Genomic DNA, 25050 nt, shown 5'->3' with positions numbered 1-25050 from the left:
TACATACATGCACCATACATACGACAATGGAATATTATACAGCCTTTAAAAGGAAGGAAATCCTGTCACATGGTACAACATGGATGAACCTTCAGGACATTATGCTAAGTGACACAGGCAGTCAAAAGGACAAACACTGCATGATTCCACTCATATAAGGACCCTAGAGTGGTCAAAATCTTAGACAGAGAAAGCAGAAGGGTGGTCGCCAGGGGCTGGGGGGAGGGGGCAGCACATCGTGTTTACTGAGGACAGAGCTATAGTTTTGCAAGATGAAGAGAGTTCCATGGATACGCGCGCGGTGATAGTCACACAACAACATGTATTACTTAATGACACTGAACTGTACCCTTAAAATGGTTAAAATGTAACTTTTACATTATGGATATTTTACCACACCAAAAGAATCCAAGTATTTAGATACTGTCAATTAAAAATGCTAATAGTGAAACAATAGCAACCTACAACCTGCTAATAAGTTTTCCAATTCTCATCCTAGTGTATTATGATTGTGGGTATTAAAGAAACCTTAACAATTACCTGTAAGTGCAGTATGGTTGTGTACTCTTCTATAAGGGAAGAAAGAAAAACAGCACCAATTTCTTACCTCCACTTGCATACTCCATGATAAGGTAGAGTGTTTTGTCAGTTTCGATGACTTCAAATAACTTCACTGGTCAAGGAGAAAGGATATAGGAGAAAAAGTAACAAATGTTTGTATGCATATACCATGTACATATAAACTGTAACTACACAAAGTAACTTTTTCTGTTTAAGATTTTAATAGCTGGCTCTCTAAAAACTGCTTTTAGGAAAGTTATCAGATATTATGAGAACAGAAAAGAGCTTGTAGAGCATGGAATTCCACGCAAATGATTATTTCTGGGTTCTGGAACCATGTCAGCATGCACTCAGCAGTCCAGGAAAAGTGTCTGGCCCCATCCCTCTGTCACTGTCTGGGAGTACGGCTACATTGGCTCAGTGCCCTCCCAGCAGCCTTTGCACCTTAGGAAAAGCATTCTTATTTCCCATTCAAACTGCAGGGACTGCTCAGACCTACTCTACTCCTGAAAGTCCGTTCACTTGTTGTTCTGGCTTTAAGGATATATATAATTCCACTTGAGACTTTTGTTGCTTGGGAAACATCACAATTCTCCAAAAACATGGTTCTTTTGTTACTATTCTGAAGACAGAGATGGAAAGAAGAAGAAGGGATTGTACTATAATTAAATGAAAATAATTATTTTCAATGGGTCAGTGTAACTTGGCTATACCAGGTCCTGTTACAGAAATAATATCCCTATTACTGATAATTCATAAACCATTAAACAATCGATCAAATATATATATATTTAAAAATAAAACTGAAATTTCTAAAGCTGTCAAATCACTATTTCACATTCTACTTTATTTTGGTAATACATACTTTAAAATTGAATTTACCAAAGGGAGGAAATGGTAGTCATGTTATATATTTTGGGGTATTTTCTGATGCTTTAACATAGAGTATTAGACCAAATAAAGTGCCTAATGCAGAATTTAATATATGTCTCTTGAACTGATAAAACTATCATATTTCTAAGATATGTTCAAGCTGTCAAGAAAAAAAATCACTGAAATAAATTTAACACATGTATGAGAATAAACCATCTACATACAAATAAAACCTTTCTAAAAACCCCAATGCAAATATTAGCTCTCCTGGGAAAACTATTTTAATCCATAGGAATTTAAATTTTTAGACATTTACATCTATCATCGAAGATGCCATTTAGTAATAAGTAGAGAAAATGCCAATAAGGGTGTAACTTAAGTAATTAAAAAATAAAATAAATACGTTTGAGTTAGCTAGTTCTAGGCAATAGTAAGAAAGTGTTTTTAGGTGGAAAGTTAGAATTTGAAACCCAGAATTGGCTGGCTAACTGCAAAGGTTGAAATAAAAAGTGAAGAAAGGTTCTCTTCTCATTATTATATTCCTTGTTATTTTTCTTTTCTACATATTTTACTGATTTTAAAATGAATATTTTTTTCACATTTTAAAGTATCTCTGATAATGGGATGATGGCTTGGTAGCACTGTTACTGTCTTAGTAGTTCGTAAAAATAATGTCTTTTAAATAATGGGGCTTAGATTGGATGAAACAACTTTTTCTCTCCTCTGGCTCTGTTCTCTTCTTGTACCTCAGGAGTAGGATAAGTTATTAATAGGACACCCTTAATATCAAATGTTACCCCTCTTATTTCCTAGAAGTGATTTTGATAATAAACTAATACAACTGTCTGTCTTAAGAGCTACATCACTTTTGAAGTAACATTTTTAGATTGTAGGAGCTATCACTGTGTAAAGAAGCAGTTATATTATTTTTAACTAAGTTTTAACCCATTTTTAGTAATTTCAAGAACTTAATACACATGATAAACAATCTGGATATATATTTTATTAAACATGTACCTACCTCTCCTGGAATACAAGTTTAGCCTTATGACATACTTTCAAGAATGCATTTAGACCCAAAAGTATTTAAGAAAGCAAAAAGTACCTATGTTTGGATGATTTAAAATCTTCATTATTCGTACTTCTCTGAAGAGCTAAAAAACAAACACACAACCACCCCGACACAGGTTACTACACATCATATTCCACTTTTGCAATATAAGTTTACATCTTGATTTAGAGAAGTGATTTAATGATAACGTTCAGTAGTCAACACTAGGGCTAATATGAAATCCAGCATAACTATGAAGTAGCTTTAAACCCAGTACCACGCGCTTCGATTTTACCTTGTTGAGGAAGCAGAGGTCCCAGGAGAAAAATAACACAATCTGAACTCTATTTTGTTACCTTGACACCTAAGATCAGATTCAGGCAAGAACAGCTTGTGACTAAATTTAGTCTGACTCAGTATCTACCCTGAGGTTCTAATTCTGCAGATCAAAACTTCTATAGTCCCAATAAGCTCCCTCCTGAGTGTATCAGATGAAGATTTTGATAAAAGCACTTCAGGAAATCCTCACTGGAGGTAGGTGATTTAGCATGGAAGCTATGAGAGACTTACACTAATGGCTCTAATCAGTACTGCCTCATGTGTTCACACTTTTGTACTGGCTACGTGACTTGCTTTGGCCAATGGGACATCATCAAATTTGAAGCAAGCAGAGGCTGGGTAAAATACACATGCAGCAGGGCTTGCTTTCTTGGAATGATGTCACCATGATATGAAGAAGACAGTCTAGCCTCTTTGAGGATGAAAGACTGTACATAGAAAGAGACCCACTGTTCCAGCTGAGTGCAGCCCCCACCAACTCGCCACCTGAATGCTGCCAGACAAGTGAACCTGGGGGAGACTGTGAGAAAGCAGAGCTGCCCAGCCATCACACAGGAGGAGGAGAAACACTAACTGCTGTTACATGAACACGTGCTGTGAGTTCAGACAGCATTATGGCCCAGGCTCATATGAGTTGATCTCAGAACATAGTGGAAATTCAGAGGCCATCTCATCCAACCCTCTTGCAAACAAGTGGTAACCAGAAAAAGGAAAGGACAAGCCCTTCCAAAGCACTAGCCTTCCGTGGGGAGTCTGGCCAGAACCAGGTCTCCCACACCCTGTGTACTACAGCCTCCAGGAGACAAGGGCTGGGAAGAGCTCTAGCAGACTAGACGAAGGGAAGCTGGCAAGACATCACAAGGCATTCACCGTCCTCACCCTTGCCCACCATGTCTAATCTAGAAGCTAGCAGCTAGCTTTTGAGAACTGCCCTGCCTGGTTTCAGAAACTATAAACCCCCATGGCTAAGGCTGAGTGAGAGACCTTGGGACCCTAAGCCACTAAGGAGACAAAGCTTATCTCCCTGGCAGGAGCACCACCTCTTTCCATTTTACCTCATCCTGCTTGGCCCCCAGTGCATGACCGGTTAGCCAATGATGGGTAAGATTCCTCAAGGGAGGGACGACCTAAGACAGGCACAGTCACAAGGGGGCCCTCAGGGAAGGACTTGGGAGGCTATAGAAAAAGGGGGTGATGGACCCTCGCCCCTCGGCTTTGACATAGCCTGAGTCCTCATTCTGTCTGCAAGAAGTCTCCTAATCTCTTGGCTTCCTTACTTCCCTTGCCTGCCTTAAGCCTGAAACATTGCCCGGTGCTGGATAGGGCTGATTCCCCAGGGTGATCAGGCTTAAAAAAGAATGCCTAAAATCCCGTGAAACCTGCTTTGCTATTACCCTCAATTTAAATAAGGGTTCAAGCCTGAAATGAGTTTCCCCAAAGTTTTATGGCCCTTTAGCTATCCGACCCTGACTCTAAATAGGCCCTCATAGTTCTTTGAATGTTATATATCGTTTGATCATCACTGCCTGACAGTGATTGAGCTTTAACTATATGCCCTGTATTCATATGCAAATTAAACCCAATAAAAGCCCATTGAGGAAAAGGCTTCTGGTCCTTCTCCTTTGAGAGATCGGCCACCTTCCCCCCCCCCTCAGCAGACCATGTCTTGGTAGACTTATTCTCATCAGTGGTGGATGGGGCCCTCGGCGGGCAAAGCCCCCCCACAGCTAACAATTGAGAGCGTGGAGAGATACATGGATGTATCTGGCTTACAAACTGAACTCAGCGCTTAAAAACACGGAACCACATTGACCAGACTTTCTGTCTGGAATTCCACACCATCTCTAAAGGCAGGAGCGCGTTCTTTAGCAACAGAAACACCGTCAGTTGCTATTGTGGTCACTACCCATCTTTAATGTCCTGAGATGAGAAGATAGCCACCCTGACAACCACTCAGTTTTGAGTTCTCCCTTTTCTCCTCTCTGCCAAGCTAACTCAGAAATCCTCTTTTCCAACCTGTTAGAGTTGAATTTGTACCTATCATGTGACTCTCCCCATCATTTCCACAACTGCTAAGTTAGAAGAGCTCCAGGTTGGATGCTACACCAACATAGCTTAGGACACTGCATGCTGAATGAAGCCAGGGCCATGGTGGCCTCTGGTCGCCCCACAACTTCAGCTCAGCTACGGGCCTCCAGCACCTTCTGTTCCTCTCAGGCATCAGCATACACCAAGGCTCTTTCCTTCTTGAGAGCCATTTCTCCTTCTCATCCTTCCATTCTCAGGCAGATAGATACTTGGAAAACTGTATCCAAGTAGGTCTCCTACTTGTGTTTTACAGCTCCTGTGTTTTATAGCATCCTTCCCTAGAATGTTTTTCAAGATGTGATGGCACTTTTCCATGCACCTGTTTACTGTCACCTTGCCATCCACAGGGAGCACATCTGTCTCCTTTAACTGCAGTATAGCTGAAACCAAGCCTGGCACACAGCAGGAACTCACAAGTTTGACAAATACCAAGAACTGTAGTGTGAGCTGCCCCTCTGGCATACTAATGGCCACACTGCTCCTTACCGGAGCAGTCACAGTTCTGCTGGCAAGGGAAGCCAATCAAGGGAAGTCAGCCTGCCGGTCAAGGGAAGTCAATTGTTTTTAAAATTCCCACTAGTAGCATAGCACTGAAACAAAGTAACTAGAATGAAAGAGCTGAAAAAAGATGGACTATTACAGGAGTTGAAGGGATGGGGAGCTCACATGTTGGAGGGCACCATGGAGGTATTTAGACTTAAGCAGGACCTACAAAAGGATGTCCACAGCTGAAAAAGGGTTATGTATGCTCTGTTTATGGGGGCAAAGATATGGAGGTGTGACCAATGAGAAGTATTTAAGAAAGACCAAGTGGCCCATCTGGCAGAGCAGCATGTTTCCAAGTGTGGACCCCAGGCCACCTGCAGCAGGATCACTAGGGTAAACTAATGGTGCAAACTGCAGGTTTCTGGGCCCCACCTGTCACTAGATCTGAAATGGGCCTTAAGAACCTTACTTTTCAACAAAGTAAGGTGTGGTAGTTAAGTTTGTCCATGGACTCCTTGACAATCCTCCCTCAAAAGGAAGAACTTAATCTCCGTCCCAGTGTAGGGCACTTAGTGACTTGCTCCTAAGGAACGGAGTAAGGCAGAAACAATGGGGGGCAGGGGAGGCACTTAAGACACTGACCTAGATAATAAAAGGTACTGTGGCTTCCTCCCTCCTCTCGCAGATCAATGGCTTTTGTTATGAGGACATTAAGCTCCTTGAGGGACAGGCCCAGATGGCAAGGAGGCCTCGTGCCCACAGCACGTGAGCAACTGTAATCTCTTGACAGCAGCCAGGTGAGAGGGCCCATTTGGAAGTGATCCACCAGCCCCAACCAAACCTTCAGAGGCCTGCAGCTGTGGCTCTTACCCAAGAGCATCTGAGTCAGAACCACGCAGTTACTAAGTCACTTCCAAAGACGACTCGGAAACCTCAAGATGACATAAAGTTTTGTCTAAGTTGCTAAGTTTTGGAGTAATTTGTTAGAGAGCAGTGGATAACTAACACCCTGCAGAAAACACACGGAAGTTTGAGAATCCCTGAGTTACAGCACAGGTCACACCAAGGGATGAGCTGTGAAAACACACGGGGCAGATGTTGGGAGGAGGAGGACGGCCTTCAGGGTGCAGGCAGAGCGGGCTGTCGGAGACTCCCTAGTAGGGCAGTGTCCGGATATTACCAAAACAACCAGCAGAGTCATGCATCAGGTAGAAACGAATTAATAAACTCTACACCAGGGGTGTCAAACTCATTTTCCCCGGGGGCCACATCAGCCTCGAGGTTGCCTTCAAAAGGCTGAAATAATTTTAGGACTGTATAAATGTAACTACTCCTTAACTGTTACAGAGTTTAAATTATATTCAGCCCTTTGAAGGCAACTACGAGGCTGATGTGGCCCCCGGGGAAAATGAGTTTGACACCCCTGCTCTACACCAAATCAGTCAATGGCAGAGGGCAGGGAGGGGTGAGGGGGAAACAAGAAGCTAACAGTTATCATGTGCCTACTGTGGCTGAAGCACAGAGACAGATGCTTCACATCTAGGATCACGCCTAACTTATTTTTCCCAACTCTGTCAGGTGACTGATCTCCAGCACCCAGGAAAGGAGGGCTGAGAGTTAAGGAATTTGTCCAAGGGCTGCCCCTAGCCAGGAGTTGCCAGATCCAGGACTTGGAGTTCTTGGCCTCCACTGTCCACATGCATCCCAGGATTCCACTCAGACACCTTCAACATTTACAAGTAAATTAACCGACAGATTACAAGCTGCTGATACAGAAAACTCCAGAGCAACAGGTGGGCTGGCACTTTTTAAAAGTCAACAATTTGCATATGAGATAAAAATGCAAAAGATTTCATATATTCAGATCAACTGTGAACCTGGTGGCTTAGGATAGTTAAATTTGGACAGAAATAATTTATTGAAAAGAAAACATGAAGTTTAAAAGTCCCTACTAGAACTGTAAAAACACTGTTTAAATTTTGTTATTATAAAAGAACCTTTTTAGACAGATTCACCTATTTCTACTATTCAACTTAATTCAACTTATTTTTCTACATCCACTTTCAATCTTACGTAGATGCTAGTTGTAAAAAATAAAATAACAGAAATGTATAAAGTGACAATCTGTACCCTCCACACATCATCACATCCACCTGTCCTCTAGGAACTGGTGCACAGGAGTAGAACAAACATCTCAGGAGAGAAAAGCTCAGGATCCTGGTGACCAGAATACCAAGGACACCAATGCTACCACACACCAGAGTAAACAAGTGTCCCAAGAGCCAGGACTAGGGAGGTACAGGAGCTCTCTCTGGAAAAAGAAAACTTTACAAAGCAATATAAAAATGAACTGGGCATATGCCCTGCCTAGTGTGGCCCAGTGGATTTAGCACAGGTCTGCAAAAGGGCCACTCGTTCCGTTCCCAGTCAGGGCATTCCCACTTGTCTCACTCACCACACTGGTCACAACACCTCTGCTGAATGGGAAGAATATTAAGACCCTCTCAGACAAACCAGGAAGAGAGGCTGGGAAAAGCCCAGGGTTCATGGAGAAAAAAATGTCGAGAAAATGCATTGGTGTAAAATAAGCAAAAATATGTGTCTTTGGTTCTCTACACACAGACATATCTCTGGAAGGACTGACGGAAACTGATGCCGCCAACTATCCCAATGGCAGGGACCTGGGTGGCTGGAAGTCAAGGGGTAGGTGAAGACTTCCTTCTGTATTTCTTACTGTCCTTTGAACCTTGAATTACATAGTTGTATTACCCATCTCCATTTCTCAATTAATCTGAATTTTAAGAAAAAGAGTTGAGAATAGACAAAAGTAGGGAGTTTTTGGCTAAAAGAGAAATTCCTAAATAAGAAAAAGTAGCTGAAAATCAGTGTATTTTGGTAACTAATCAAGAAGCGAGGTTACTACTATTCCTAAGCATCTTGTGAGTCAAAGCTGCTGGTGGGTGAAAGGTGAGCAAATCTCCCAGGGCATAGGTTTAAAGCCAAGCAAATATGGGAACCAGAGCAGTAAGGCAAAATTTAAGGCATATTAGAGATTATCATCACTCTCAGAACCATCTTAACATGAAAATAAAGAACAGAATAGGAAAGCTGACAAATGCTAGTGGAATACAATAACTACCAGAATCATTAAAGACCGTTTATTGAGGATGAGCCAAAAACAGCGACCTGGACCATCCAGGGAGTGCTGCCTGCAGACGTGTGGAGGCAGGGTATGTGTAGATGTGCTGCAATGTGCTTAACCAGGATTTTACTGATACCATGTAGGTTATCGCTACAGTTTTGCTGTTATAACATTACAGTGATCAGCCGTGTATACACATCCCTACAACTCTATTGGCAGAGTAGATGCCTAGAAATCAACTGGGGGGCGGGGGGCACAAGGGCATACATGCTTTTAAAACTTCTGTTACCACTGTATTACTCTAAAAATATAATTTACACTATTGTCAAAATTGTGAGATTTTCCATTTCTCTGCACTTTTGTCAGCACTATGTACTATCAGTTTTTTACAGATCTGACTGATATCTTTTAGGGTGGTGAACACTTTTACTTGAATATTGATTATCTGTCCTATTAACTGCCTAGTGTATCTTCTGGTGATTTCTATTTCGTTATTTACTCCTGTTTCTTATTAATTTACAAGACCTTTTTATAAACACTTGATAATCTTAAGTGCCTCCTGCAGAGTCGGAAATCCACATGTAACTCTTAACTCCCCCAAACTTAGATGTCCCACAGTATCTGTGGAGGACTGGTTCCAGGACCCCAGTGAATACGAAATCCACAGATACTCAGGTTCCCTATATAAAATGGTGTAGATCAATGTGTACAGTCAGCCACTGGCATCTGCGGACCCCCAGCTGCAGGTGGAAAAGAGGACAGGTATTTATAAAAAAAAAAAAAAAAATGCATATAAGTGGACCTACATAGTTCAAACCTGGGTTATTCAGGGGTCAACTGCAGGAGAAAACAAAACTTTTTGTCTGCCATGGCTTACAATGTTGGGTACTAATCCAAAGCCACTAGGCCCCCCTTTCGTTGCTGTCTTTGCAGGAGCTACACTTTCAACTTCACTATTTCTCCTACTGTTCACCTATACATTTCTAAAAAGCTTGAATATACTGCCCTGGCTGGTGTGGCTCAGTGGACTGAGAGTCAGCCTGTGAACCAAAGGGTCCCTGGTTCAAATCCCAGTCAGGGCACATTCCTGGGTTGTGGCCCAGGTCCCCAGTAGGGGGCGCACAAGAGGAAACCACACATTGATGTTTCTCTCCCTCTCTTTCTCCCTCCCTTACCCTCTGTCTAAAAATAAATAAAAAAAATATTTAAAAAATTAAAAAAGGAGTTACACTATTTCCCTCTCTACCCTCAATCCTTGTTCACAAGGGCAAGCACTTTCAGAACTGGTATTTGCTGCCTTACTTCTAAACAGCACGCTTACGAGGCTCTTCAATGACTTTTTAACCCTGTCCCTGGATTATCTATTTTGTTAACACGGGCAGTTATGATTTGGCTTTCACATCCTGTCCTCCATTCCACATCCCTTGCCTCCTTCCTCCTAATAAGTTTTCATAATGTTTATCTAAATTACTCACTTACATCATATAAATATTACTTACAGCCATGCTAGAAATGTATTTCCATTCATTTTATTTATTTTTAAATGGTTTTTGCCCCAGCCAGGTAGCTCAGTTGGTTAGAGCGTCTTCCCAATATGCCAAGGTTGCAGGTTTGATCCCTGGTCAGGGCACATATAAGATCAACCAATGAATGCATCAATAAGTAGAATGACAAATCAATGTTTTCCTCTGTCTCTCCCCTAACCCCCTCTGTCTCTTCAAAATCAATAAATTAAAAATATTTTAAACCACATTTAGCCCTGGGTGGTGTGGCTCAGTGGACTGAGTGCCAGCCTCCGAACCAAAGGGTCGCCAGTTTGATTCCCAGTCAGGGCACATGCCTAGGCCTCGAGCCAGGTCCCCAGTAGGGGGTGCGCAAGAGGCAACCACACATCGATGTTTCTTTTCCTCTCTTTCTCCTTCTCTTCCCCTCTAAGAATAAATAAAATATTTTTTAAAAATTTAAATGTTCTTTTATTTCCTTGGAGATAATAACTGGCTCAGTTATTTTGTTAAATTTTCTACATACCTGTCACTTTAATAATTTACCTTTAAACTTTCTGACAGAAGTGTAAATCTTTCTTTACACTTTCAAATACTTTCAAAACCCACCCCCCAGCTTTAATGAGATATAACTGACATATAATATTATGTAAGTTCCATGTTTACAATGTGGTAATTTGATACACATATATATTGTAAAATCTACCACAATAAGTTTAGTTAACATATCTTGCACCTTACAAATTACCTGTTGCTATTATAGTGAGAACATCTAAAATCTACTCTCATAGCAGCCTTCAAGCATGTGCAATGCAGTACTGTTAACTACCGCCACCATGCTGTACCTTAGATCCCAGAACTTACCCATCTTCTGTTTGTACCCTTTACCCACCATCTTTCCATCTTCCCCATCCCCAATCCACCTGGCAACCACTCAGTTTTTAAGGGGTCAGTTTATTAAGATTCTACATATACATAAATGATACATAGTGCTATCTTTCTTTGACTTAACTTAGAATAATGCCCTCAAGTCCATCCACATTGTGGCAAATAGCAGGATTTCCTTTTTTTATTTTTTTATGGCTGAATAATATTCTAGTGGGGGAGCATGTTTTTTTCAGGGTAGATATTATTTATTTCCCTTTGATGCTTTTCTTTCTTTTTTTTTAACTTTTTTTACTGAATTTATCAGAGTGACATTGGTTGATAAAATTACATAGGTTTCAGGTGTACAATTCTATAACAGATCATCTGTATATTGTATTGTGTGTTCACCACTCAAAGTCAAGTCTCATTCCACCACCATTTATCCCCCCTTTACCCTCTTCTACCTCCCTCCACCCAGCAACTTTTTATTTCTGCAAATGGATCCATGGTATGCTCTAAGTTTAACCTATTTAAAATATTTGGTTCTTTAGTAACTCTTTAAAATAGCACAATGAATCACTGGTACAATTAAAAATAAATTCTAATACTATCAATTCTCAATTTACTTTAAACATCAAGCTCATTAATTCCTGCCAAAAAGAAAATAAGTCTGACAACAAATTAAAAAGTTTCCCATTAGGCGCAGCAACATTGAATTGGAATTTTATTCCATTTCTATTACTGCTTTTGAAATCTCACAATAAAGAAATATACATCCATTTTTAGTCTCCATACGTCAAATATGTAGAATCAAGAAGGGCCCGTACTTGCTTTCACTTCCCACAGTCCACTCTGTCAGCTGACCAGAGCCCTCACGCGCACGTGAACGCAGAGGCCGGGCTGTCAGCAACAGTCAGGACACCACTAACCAACCACTTTTGTTAATGGCCTGGACTGTTAGCCTGTTACAAGTCAACAGGAAGAGAGGAAAAGATGAACCGAGTTGTTCCCAATGAAAATGATTTGTGCTTCACCTGATGGGGAAGGGGAAGGAAAGCAGTGAAGACCCTGGGCATTCCCAGAAGAGCTGGAGAGAGCAGGAATCAGTCAGCAGTGGCAGCAGTCTGAGACTTAGGACACTGGGGAGGTTAGCTTTAGGAAGGGAAAAGAAATTACAAACTTTAAGGGGAACCAAATAAAGTCTAGGAGCCACTCTCCCCTGGGCTGCACACTGGGGATCCCTCAGCCTCATCCTGGAGCCATCAAGCCAGGACCTCTGGGGAATGTGCGGTGAGCATTTTGAAGAAATCCTGGTTTTTTTTTTTGTTTTTTAAACTCCATAGATGATTCTAGTGCACAGCAAGGGTAGAAAATGACTGGTTTAAGGAGCCTGAAGCAAAAAGTGCCCCAAATAACCCAGGGTGGTAGCAGTAATTTCATCCTAGACCACATAAAAAGCATGATCTGGTCCTCTCTGCCCTCGAATTATATAGTTTCCTGACCTGCCCCATGACTAAAATCCCCTGAGATGCCAAAAAAGGCCACCACTGTTACAGAGCTCTAAGCATTAGCAGTGGCTCCAAAATAAACACCAGCTTAAAAAAGAAAAAAGACGGAGTAGAATTCTTCACAAAAAAAACCTGATAAAAGGAATCTAGAGTCAATCATACTTCAATAATCATTCAGCAACCTACTGCATTATTTACCATAGACATCAATTTGATGTTTAGTCTTCTTTTAAAACACAGGGATTTTCCTTTCTCTCTTACTAGAAGTATGGACTTCAGAATGGCACCTGAACCTCACTCAAATGCCTCACTACTGGGCCAGCAGGATCAACTAAAGGATAGGTTCTCCACCAAAGGGCCTTGTTGGATATTGTAAGTATATAAATTCTACTCATCCAAGTTATGTAGCACTGAACTAGAAGTGATAGCTAATACAAAGACTCATTATTCAAAAACACCCCAACAGACTGGAATTATTGCAGAAAACCAATAGTTCTTTAGCAGGAATCAAAGAAATTCAGGTAAGGTTAAAAAAAAAGACAGATGGCATGAAATAAAGTAGTCCTATGTTGAGGGCAATTCCTGTGGCTGCCCCAAGAGGCTGAGTATTTATTCGGGAGATGGAACCAAGAAGACCCAAAATAAATTGGTTATGTTTGGAGTAGTAGATTTAAACTCCATAGCTTCATATGGCAGAATAGAGAACAGTGTTGTTGAAGTTTCCAGAAGACAGATGCTAGAGCAAATGAAAAGGAAAAACCTGATAACTACAGCATCTGACACTGGAACAAGATGGCAGAGCAAGGAGCAGCATTCACACCTACACATGTTTAAAGCTGGCTAACGAACCAGTTACCATAAATATGCACTTCTTAAAATCAATTATTTCACCCTGGCTGGTGTGGCTCAGTGGATGGAGAATGGGCCTGCGAACCAAAGGGTCACCAGTTCGATTCCCAGTCAGGGCACAGGCCTGGGTTGTGGGCCAGGTCTCCAGTAGGGGGCATGCAAGAGGCAACCACACATCCATGTTTCTCTCCCTCTTTCTCCTTCCCTTCTCTCTAAAAAATAAAATCTTTAAAAAGCAATTACTTCATTAGATGTTATAAATTTCTTGTTTTTAATTAAGTTATTCCAGTGTAAGAAAGATATGATATAAATGGTGTAAGTTTCTGCCATTGAATAGACTGAATAACAAAATCTTAGTAATAAGGACCCTGGGGAAGGTTAGGGAATCACTGAAAAGTTCATTACAGAGACGACTGTTCCTTAAAAGGGCTGTGCCCTTTCAATGCTCCTGGCTGGGCTGAGACAAAACCTCTAGCTCATATTCGTCCAGCACATGACCCTGCACTGCCCCCACACAACCATAGGCCACCGCCACCCCTCAGGCTATGTGCGTACCAATACCGAGAACCCCCACATCAACACTGTAGTAAGAGCTACAGAGGTCTTCCCATTCTTTGTCACTTGGTGAAAAATATTTAGGTTCCTCAAGGAAGAGGTAAAATTTACAGCAACCACATGGGTCCACTGAGAGTCCGCCACCCTGTGCATCTCTTCATCTGGCTGTCAATTTGGACAGCCTTTACTATCCTTTGCCATAAATCAGTGATCAAGTGAGTAAATAGGTTTTCTTGAGTCGTTTGAGTTGAGAAGAGGGTCATTAGAACCCACACTTTGTAGCTGGTCAGTCAGAAGCACAGACATCTGAAGGGGAAGGCAGTGTTGTGGGACCAAAGCCCTTACCTGTGGAATCTAATTCTATCTCCAGGTAAATCGTGTCAGAATTCAACTGAATTATCAGACACCGTGCTGGCATCAGAAAATTGCTTGTTGGTGTGGGGAAGCCTCCATATACATGCTGGCATTGGGTCCGGGAACCCTTTTCAGATGTTGGTTCCATGAAAGCAAGAACTTCGTTTGGTTCAATGTTGTATCCACAGTGCTTAGAAAAGTGTCTGGCATACAGCAGGTGTTTAATAAGAAGTGTTTATTAAATGAATGAGTGAATAAATAAATAAACCTGCATAAAAATATGGCTTATGCAATTTTTGGAAGAAGTGGTGGGGTATGAGGTCTGCTTCTGTCAAGTACTTGAGATAGTCCTGCAAGATTGAAAGTATTAGACACTTTCTTTGTAACTGCTAGAAAGGAAAGCCTCAGGTTTGTTCCCATCCAAGTTTTCATAGATCCTGAATGAGGGAAACAACTAATCACTGTAAGTGGCATACAGAACGCAGGGAGCCCATACTTCAGAGGTAGACCAATACCTGTATCTGTGCTCCATCTCTCACTGACTGAAAGGGTGGACTACATCCACTTCTCAGTCTGTCTCCTCACTGGAAAACCAACATGGTAATAAGACTCAGGTAACAGAGCCTGAAGAAGAAAAGAGACCTATCAGAGCAGCTACCTGGAAGAGCTTACCGCCTGCACGTGTGAGAGCATGGGAGGCACGGGCTGGCACTAATGCGGTGAATTCCTATGTGTTAACAGATACTGCTCATCACGAGCGCTCCGCTCCGCCCTCCGAACTGTGGCGAACACGTGTCACTGAGAACTCAGCAATGCCTGAATTACTGCTGACCACACCTACCAAAGAATGACTGCCCACGTACCCATCACTTACTAGATAGGTGACTTTGTGCAGGTTAGTTTATCTCACTAGCAACTATTTCCTGAATAATAGAACTTTACAACCTCATGAAATTGAAAACATTAAATGACTACTAAGAATAAATTTTGTTCCCCCCAAATTCACATGTTGAAGCCCGAACCCAGAAGATGAGTTGGGAATTGACTAGGTTTGGATGAGGTCACAAGGGCAGGTCCTTCTGATGGGCTCAGTGTCCTTCTCAGTGGAAACACCAGGGTGCACTCGCAGGCACTGTGTTGTGCACGCCCAGTCCCAGCCCCAGTGGGGGCAGCGGCAGGAGGAAAGCTCTCACCAGAACTGACTGTGCTGGGCCCTGATCTGGGGACTGCTCAGCCTTTGGAACTATGCAAAACAAACACCTGTGGCTTCAGCCAGGCCACTCTGTGGCATTTTGTTATAGTAGCTTGAAAAACTAACACAATGAGTCAGTTTGGGTAATATACGTAAAACCATGCTCAGCATATAATAAATGCTCAAATATTAGCTGTTATCAGTAGTCTAAAATGGAGATAACTGTACTTGAACAATAATTTTTTTAAAAAGTAGTCTATAGCAATTAAGTCCTGCAAAAGAGACCTAGCCAGAACCTACCATTCAGTTCCTAAGCTCTACTTATTTCCTGTGAGAGAAAAATTGTAAACAAACAAAAACATCCCTCACCTCCCAAAACCAAGTAAACAGAAACCTAATTTTCCACAGGATGCACAACGGCGGCAAATACCCTGACCTTACCTTGTGCCACATACTATTCTCAGCTCCTCCAAGGGGCTTTGAATGTTAATTTATTTAATTCTCTCTACGGCCCTTAGAAGGTAGTTATTATTCTCACCTTACAAATAAAAAAACTAAGAACCTGCCCTGGCTGGTGTGACTCAGTGGACTGAGTGCTGGCCTGTAAACCAAAGGGTCGCTGGTTCGATTCCCAGTCAGGGCATAGGCCTGGGTTGTGGGCCAGGTCCCCAGTAGGGGGCACACGAGAGGCAACCACACATTCATGTTTCTCTCCCTCTCTTTCTCCCTCCCTTCCCCTCTCTAATAAATAAATAAAATCTTAAAAAAAAAAACTAAGACCGGAGGAGGTTAAGTGACTTGTCACAGCAAGGATAGGTTGAAGCCTGGCTTTGAATCCACGCGGCCTGGCTTTACCATGTTCCTACTGCTACTTATACTTCCTCTCTTTTCGTTAAAGGTCTACTTACTCCAACACTGAAGAAAATGTTAATAACTTTAGTTAGGCTACACTTAGTATACTGGCACATCTTAATAAAGTCTAGTATTTTTTAAAAGGTAACCCACATTTAAAAAAAACAAGCTATGGCTTACTTCTTAATGACAAACTCAGATTTAATAAAACAAGACCCAGCAAGATTATCTGGGTCTCTTTAGCTTTGAGCTAAAGCTAAAAATGACTTTAAAAAACCAGGAAGAAGACTAACATATTATTCACATTGTTTTCAAAAACATCAGAGTTATACAACATCACAGAGTTCTTTAAAGGCTGACTGAAAAGACACTGATGAACAGAAAATTTCCAATGGAGAAAAATACAGCATCCAGCAGAAGTTAACACCTGCTTGAATGTGGTTGGTAGGGTAATAATATGGGTATACTAATTTACAGTTTTAATTTGAACATTTCACCTAAAATGTGATATGGCGGCTTGAGTGTGATATTGTTATGTTACAGAATTACTTGCTTATGATTTTGTAATGAAAGATTTTGTAATAAAAAGGGAGCGTTTATTTGTGCCAGACCCTGTATAATTCTTACTACAATCTCACATTATTAAATCAATGTGAAAGCCTAAGTATCATCAACACTTTGCAATGGACACGATTTTAACACCTGTGTTCAAACACTGCCCGAACAAGCCAGTCCATATTTTTGGGTAGTCACAATATAAAAAATTACATATTGTTGATGGCAGAATGTTCCTGAAAGTGACTGTTGGCTTTTAAAGCAGTGCTCCAAGCTCCAGGGCTTAACATTACAACATAAAGAGAGCGTGTTCCATGCCCTGGCTGGCATGGCTCAGTGGATTGAGTGACAGCCTGGGACCTGAAAGGTTACTGGTTTGGTTCCAGGTCAGGGCACATGCCTGGTTTGTGGGCCAGGTCCCCAGTTGGGGGTGTGAGAGAGGCAACCATACCACACATGGGTGTTTCTTTCCCTCTCTTTCTCTCTGCCTTCCCCACTCTCTAAAAATAAATAAATAAAGTGCTTCTAATTTGTAAGAAAATACAAACTTATACACATAATTTACAATACCCTACAAACTGAAAACATTACACTTATTAAGTTGTTTCACTTAATGACCTGGCTATAGAGTACTGTCCATATTTTTTGGACTATAAGACACACCCTGCCCCCATTTGGGAGGGAAACGGGGGGTGTGTCTTATAGTCCGAATGTAGCGGTCCTGGCTCACTGGGGCTGGGGTTCCCCCCCCCATTTTCCTCCTCTAAAACCTAGATGCGTCTTATGGTCCAATACGAATTACAGTCCGAAAAATACAGTAAGTCTTTATGGCTGGCTCATACCTGAACTACGTGACAGACAACCTCAAAGTCTCACCTATCAGATTATGTGCCAAAATTAACACTGATGCAAATCTGCACAGTCATATTCTCAGGCTAACAGACAACCTATCACACACCAAACTGGTAATATGACAAACAGTAATTTTTAATAATAATAAAATAGAACAGCAATTAAAATCTATGGCTAGCCCTACTGTAGCTCAGTTGGTTAGACCATCATCCCGATACACCAAGGCTGTGGATTCAGGACCCAGTCAGGGCAACCAATGAAACTAAGTGAGACAACAAGTCAATGTCTGTCTGTCTCTATCAAAACAATTAAAAAAAACAAACAAAAAAAACCGATGGCCAAAAATAATGAAAAGAAAAGCAATCAAGAAAGAAGGAAAAACTACAACCAGCTCAAGAAAATGTTATGATAAAATTCTTCCTAGAAAACTGCTAGAATTACCTGCAAGGATACTTTAACAGTGGAAGATTTGTAATATCATTTCAATATTGAACTCGAATCCTCAGTAAACTTCTTTATATGCTAATTTTAGTTTTGAATACTAAATTTTAGTAATCCCTGACTTACTTATTAGTACTGAGCCCTCAGCTCTATAAAGAAATAAAGTTTAGCCCTGGCTGGTGCAGCTCAGTAGACTGAGAGCCAGACTGCAAAGCAAGAGGTTGCCTGTTCGATTCTCAGTCAGGGCACACGCCTGGGTTGCAGGCTGGGTGCCCAGTAGGGGGCCCACGAGGGGCCCACTCTTAATGTTTCTCTCCCACTCTTTCTCTCTCCCTTCCCCTCTAAAAAATAAATATTTTTTTAAAAAAGGAATGAAAGTTTAAGGAAATGAATACAATTACATCTTCAGAACAAAGGACTGGAATTTTTGGATCTGTTTCAGGGCCACTTTGAGAACCCTGCTTACAGCCTATTATGCCTTTCGGAACCACTTGTTTAAATATTATTTCTAGTGCAAGGTAAGGTCTATCCCCCGCCACCCTACCTCACACACACAAAAAGGGCTTCAAAATTCTTATGATATAAAGGGGAAATAACCATTAGGAATGTACACAGGGTATTCCACTTACAGTGTCTTATACACGCAGCGCTTTGCAGTTTACAGAGCTTTTATAATATGCATTATTTCATTAATAATGCTGAGAAGATGAAGCTACAGTGGAACCTCAGTTCTTGAATTTAAGTCATTACAAAAAACTGTTCAAGAAGTGATGTATTCAAAAACTTAATCTCCTTTGTTTGTCTCCAAGAGACACGTGACTGATCACACAGGTTATCAGCAAAAGGGTTGTTGGGTAGAGCAGTGGTCCCCACCTTTCTGGGACCAGGGACCAGTTTTGTGGACTACAAATTTTCCACGGGCGGCAGGAGGAACAGGAAGCTTTGCTAGATCACCCGCTGCTCACCTCCTGCTGTGTAGCCTAGTTCCTAACAGGCCATTGGACCTGTACTGCTCGGCTCGGCAACCCAGAGGTCAAGGACTCCTGGGGTAGTGAATTGAGACCTGAAGTTTTGTTAGACAACCAAGACCCCCCCCCCCCCCCCCCCCCCCCGAGAACTTGGTCAAGAACTGAATTGTTCAGAACCAGGGTTTGACTATATCTCCATTTTAAAGGTGAGAAATCTGAGGTGAGAAAATTAAGTGACCTACTGAAGGTCAAGTAGGACATCTGGCTAAGTATCACAGCTAGGATTAAAAGTCAGGACTTCCTGCCTCGTGCAATGTCTGTTTAACCCCCACCTACTATAGACCAAATCTAGAAATCAAATGAAGTATATAAAAAGGCTTAGCAAAATTAAAAATACTAGAAGGATCTTATTATAAAGATCATTAGCCCGGGCTGGTGTGGCTCATTAAATAAACAAAATCTTTAAAGATCATTAATCATTTGCAGATGCACCAGTGAAATACCTACCCTCAGGCCTTACCTGAGCAATTAAATCTCCCCTGCAGGCCAGTCACCAGGGATTTGAAGAGACCAAGGTGATTCTTACATGCAGGGGATTGAGAACTCCTGAGTTACTTAAGTGATACAAATGACAGTAAGTGCATTACAAGTGTGTTTTTTTCAACTACCACTCAGTTTTCCATTTGTATGGATTAACCAGCACTCCTTAATTCAACCCAGTGTGACAATTTATAAAGTCAAAACGCTGACTTTAAAGATCTTAGTATTAGCTATATGGTGTATAATGCTGATTAAGAGTAATTACATGAAAATACGTTGTTCTTTCTTTTTTTTTTTTTTAAGATTTTATTTATTTATTTGGGAAGGGAAGGAGAACCATCAATGTGTGGTTGCCTTTCATGTGCCCCCTACTGGGTACCTGGCCCACAACCCAGGCAAGTGCCCTGACCAGGAATCAAACCTGCAACCTTCCAGTTCACAGACTGGCGCTCAATCCACTGAGCCACACCAGCCAGGCTGTTCTGACTTATTTTTTAAAACTCTATTCTAATCATTACTTAGAACATTCAAATTTAAAAGCACAGCCTTCTGTTTGCTATTAAGAACATTAAAAAGCATTATTTTCAACTGAGCAAAAAGAATCCAACAACACTACAACACTACATTTATATAACACTACAGTTAAGTTGTATGCTTCTGAGGAACATAAAGCTTTACTGTACTAAACATAATAAATAAAAATAACAGTAGCAGTATATAAGAGGCAAATTATATGCAGTTAGCACAAAATCATTTAAAAAGTACTGGATACCTGACCAATCTTACCTTTTGTAGACTTGTTGGATTCAACTGAGTTTTGTCTATTATTTTTATTGCAACCTAGAAAAAAATAAATAAAACATTTGTGGATTTTAAGAATTTGATAATTATAAACTGGTACATTTTGTAAATGCCCAGACATGAGGCATTGTTAAAAAGCAAGTAAACCTCAAAACCTAAAACTCAACTAGTTTAAACAGTATTTTATATTTTATAATTGAAAACAGGGGCTTTGTGCAAATAAGGGTAGTATTATAACATTTTTTTTAATTTTTATTGTTATTCAATTACAGTTGTATGCCTGTATTATAACATTTTATATGAAGATACCTATAGACACGGGGCAATAATATCTCCCACAAACCAAAAAATAAAAATAGAGATTAAACAATGAAAACACTTCTAAAAAGATCGCAATGCAGCAAATCTATCTATTCACCATTTAGTGACCCTTTAACCATATCTGATTCTGAGACCCGAGGGCAAGAACCCTTGCCCTTGCTTTGATAGGTTTATGTAGCCCAGAATGCCCCCCGGAGTGTCTTACACACAGTGGGAACTTGGTAATTGAGTAAATATATGAACAAATACATAGATGTTGAATCTGCAAACCTTAAAAACCTTTTATTATTAAAAGGATAGAAAAGATATATGCACTCCTATGTTCACTGCGGCAGTACTTATAATAGCCAAGATATGGAAGCAATCTAGGCGTCCATCAGTAGATGAATGGATAAAGATGTGATTACACACACACACAAACAGAATATTACTCAGCAATAACAAGAGTGAAATTTGTAACAGCATGGATGGACCTAGAGGACATTGTGTTAAATGGAAATGAGTCAGATAGAGAAAGCTAAATACTACATGATTTCAGTATGTGGAATTAAAAAAAAATCAAAACAAATGAACAACAAACTAAAACAAAACCAGATCCCTAGAAACAAAGAACAAAGTGATGGTTGCTGGGGTGAGGGGTTGGTGGGAAATGCAGGGGTGGGTGGGGAAGGTTAAGGAAAATACAGTCAATAACAGTGCGGTGAGTGCACTAGACTTAGGGTGCTATTCACATTATCAAGTATATAAATGTCGAAGCACTATGTCGTATACCTGAAGCTAATGTTGTAGGCCAACTATAGTTTAATTGTTTAAAAAAGACAGAAAAGCCCTTAGGCAGTTAAAGAAGGAAAAGGGACTAATTCCAGACTAATCTGTAGACTAACCAAGTGAAACATACACAGAGGCAAAAAATGGTTCAAAAGGAATGAGTACACCCCAGGCAGTCTAAAAACAAGCCACTTGGAAACAACCCCCCCGCAAAAACCCTGTAATTTCTAGTTGTATGCACTTCTTACCTTAAAAGAAAAGCAAAGAAAAAAAAATGAAAAGAAAACCAGCTTTACTCATACTTAATAAGTGAGCCTAGATTCGCATCCTCACCGGTTGGTTTGTCATTTCTCTCATAAAAGTGATTTCTAGAAACTATAAACATCCAGAACAGGGAGATGGGGTGCCAAAAGAGGACAGAAGGACAACGAAGTTAAGAGAGAGACTTTGCCGTGAACTGGGGAACATAAGTGAGTAGGCTTTGCACCGGGGTCCAGGGCGACTAATGCCTGGCCTGGTGTTGGTGAGGCTTGCTCCTGCTGTGCACCTGGCAACTCCAGTAAGAAGGGCCAGGAAGGAAGGGGCTGCAGCCGACGCCTGAGGAAAGCACTCACAGAGTCTGTATGTCAATGGTTCTCGAGCATTTTCATCCCCTTGCCACTTTGAAAATTACTGATGACACCAAATGTGAGTTGTATCTATTGATATTTATCCTGTTACAAATGAAAACTGAAAAAGTTTAAAGATGAGTGAACAATTCATTTAAAAATAATAATATTCAACAAATGGTGCTGGGGAAAAAACTGGATACCCACCAGCAGAAGTATGAAACTGGACTTTTACTTAACACTATATATAAAAATTAGCTCAAAGAGGATCAATGACCTTAAATGTAAGACCTAAAACTATGACACTCTTAGAAGAAAACAGGGCAAAGGCTTCATGACATTGGATTTGGCAATGATCACTTGGATATGACACCAAAGTGCATCAAAAAGCAACATCCAGCTCTTTAGCATGGCACCTCAGAGGCAGTCAGCTGCTTTGGGATGACGCTGACCACCCCTCTCCCAGCCACTGGCTGCCAGAAACTCCCTGAAGTGGATGACGAACCCACACTTTGTACCTTTTACGAGATGCATATGGTCAAAGAAGTTGCTGTTGATACTCCGGATAAAGAATGGAAGGGTAGAACCAAGATGGCGGCGTAGGTAGACACACTGTGCCTCCTCGCACAACCAGAACTGAGAATCAAACAGCAAGGGGGACCGACACCAAGGAAATAGAAAATAAACATTCATCCAGACTGGTAGGAGGGGCGGAGACGGGCACTGGGGTGGAGAGGACTCGCGTGGCTGTGGCGGGACTGAGACTGGCGGAGTGTGGGACAAATGGCGCAGGCAGTCTGAGCACTAGCAGACCCTGCGGCCCCACATTTGCACAGATAAACCCAGAGGGCCGGACTCAGAGTGGCGGAGAGTGGGGCAGGCAGAGTGGCGGGTAACACCCTGCGGCACCACATTCGCCCACAGATAAACCAGATGAACGGCGGGGAGCGAAGCAGACCGTGCAACCCAGGGCTCCAGCTCCGGGAAATAAAGCCTCAAACCTCTGATTGAAAGCGCCCGTGGGGGTTGGGGCAGCAGCAGGAGAGACTCCCAGCCTCACAGGAGAGGTTGTTGGAGAGACCCACAGGGGCCTAGAGTGTGCACAGGCCCACTTACTCGGGAACCAGCACCAGAGGGGCCCAGTTTGATTGTGGGTATCGGAGTGAAAGATTAAAATCCGGAGGAGAGTGAGGCGGGCGCCATTGCTCCCACTCGGCCCCTCCCCCACATACAGCGTCACAGCACAGCGACCAGCATTACCCCGCCCCGGTGAACACCTAAGGCTCCGCCCCTTAAAGTAACAGATGCACCAATACAAACAAACAACAACAAAAAATGGCCCAAATGACAGAACACTTCAAAGCTCCAGAAAAAATACAACTAAGCGACGAAGAGATAGCCAACCTATCGGATGCACAGTTCAAAGCACTGGTTATCAATATGCTCACAGACTTGGTTGAATCTGTTCGAAAAACAGATGAAAAAATGAAGCCTATGCTAAGAGAAACAAAGGAAAATGTACAGGGAACCAATAGTGATGAGAAGGAAACTGGGACTCAAATCAACGGTGTGGACCAGAAGGAAGAAAGAAACATCCAACCAGAAAAGAATGAAGAAACAAGAACTTGGAAAAATGAGGAGAGGCTTAGGAACCTCCAGGACACCTTGAAACGTTCCAACATCCGAATTATAGGGGTGCCAGAAGGAGAAGAGGAAGAACAAAAAATTGAAAACTTATTGGAACAAATAATGAAGGAGAACTTCCCCGATCTGGCAAAGGAAATAGACTTCTGGGAAGTCCAGGAAGCTCAGAGTCCCAAAGAAGCTGGACCCAAGGAGGAACACACCAAGGCACATCATAATTACATTACCCAAGATTAAACGCAAGGACCTACATCCAAGATTACTGTATCCAGCAAAGCTATCATTTAGAATGGAAGGGAAGATAAAGTGCTTCTCAGATAAGGTCAAGTTAAAGAAGCTCATCATCACCAAGCCCTTATTATATGAAATGTTAAAGGGAGTTACCTAAGAAAAAGAAGATCAAAAATAGGAACAGTAAAAATGACAGCAAACTCACAGTTATTAACGACCACACATAAAACAAAAACGAGAGCAAACTAGGCAAACAACTAGAACATGAGGGTTGTCAATAAGGGAGTGGGAGGGGGAGAGGGGGGTAAAGGTACAGAGAATAAGTAGCATAGATGACAGGTGGAAAATAGACAGGGGGAGGGTAAAAATAGTGTAGGAAATGTAGAAGCCAAAGAACTTATAAGTATGACCCATGGACATGAACTATGGGGAGGGAATGTGGGAGGGAGGGGGGTGGGCAGGATGGAGTGGAGTGGGGGGGAAATGGGACAACTGTAATAGCATAATCAATAAATATATTAAAAAAAAAGAATGGAAGGGTTATGTGGTTCAAATCTGTGGTGGAAATGACAAATAAGGTTTCCCCATGAAGCAGGGTGTCTTGACCCATAGCCACATCCCCCTGCTACTAAGGGGCATTCCTGTTACAGACCAAGGAAGACTGGAGAGAGAAAGCGCCAATCTGTTCGGGGTTGTGTTGTAGACACCAATCATAGTGTTCTCAACCTGGTTGTTGCGGGGGGCGGGGGGGGGGGGGTGAGGGGAGGAAGAAAAGTATTCCTGGTGTCAGTGATAACCACCGTATCTCGCTGCCTGGGGCTCAAACAAGTGAGCAGAATCGGCAACCTTTCAATTTCTGAGGAAGATGATGCCCACCAATACATGGTGAGGAAGCCCCTAAACCAAGAAGGTAAGAAACCTCAGGCCAAAGCACCCCAGATTCAGTGTCTTGTCACCCCACGTGCCCTTCGACACAAACATGAGCTTATTGCTCTGAAGAAATAGTAAAAAGAAAAATAAGGAAGAGGCCCTAGAATATGCTAAATTTTTGGCTAAGAGAATGAAGGAGGCCACAGAAAAGCACCAGGAACAGATTGCCAGG

The 25050-nt window shown here is 41.7% G+C and overlaps 1 protein-coding gene across 6 annotated transcripts in view; it reads right to left on the bottom strand.

Moving 5' to 3' along the window:
* MARK3 (microtubule affinity regulating kinase 3) overlaps window positions 1-25050 on the bottom strand; it is a 92538-nt gene that overhangs the window by 39821 nt on the left and 27667 nt on the right. For all 6 annotated transcript variants that reach the window (XM_053927503.2, XM_053927498.2, XM_053927499.2 and 3 more), the window contains exons 3-5: window positions 20362-20415; window positions 2540-2588; window positions 608-673 (exon numbers count right to left, since the gene is read on the bottom strand). In XM_053927503.2, coding sequence (XP_053783478.1) covers window positions 608-673; window positions 2540-2588; window positions 20362-20415 — 169 coding nt within the window. The remainder of the gene's footprint in view (window positions 1-607; window positions 674-2539; window positions 2589-20361; window positions 20416-25050) is intronic.

This window comes from Desmodus rotundus, chromosome 7 (genome assembly GCF_022682495.2).
Source record: "Desmodus rotundus isolate HL8 chromosome 7, HLdesRot8A.1, whole genome shotgun sequence".
In the NCBI taxonomy this organism is placed as follows: Eukaryota; Metazoa; Chordata; class Mammalia; order Chiroptera; family Phyllostomidae; genus Desmodus; species Desmodus rotundus.
Note: the sequence above shows the minus strand (reverse complement) of the source record. Positions and strands in the feature narration are given on the sequence as shown.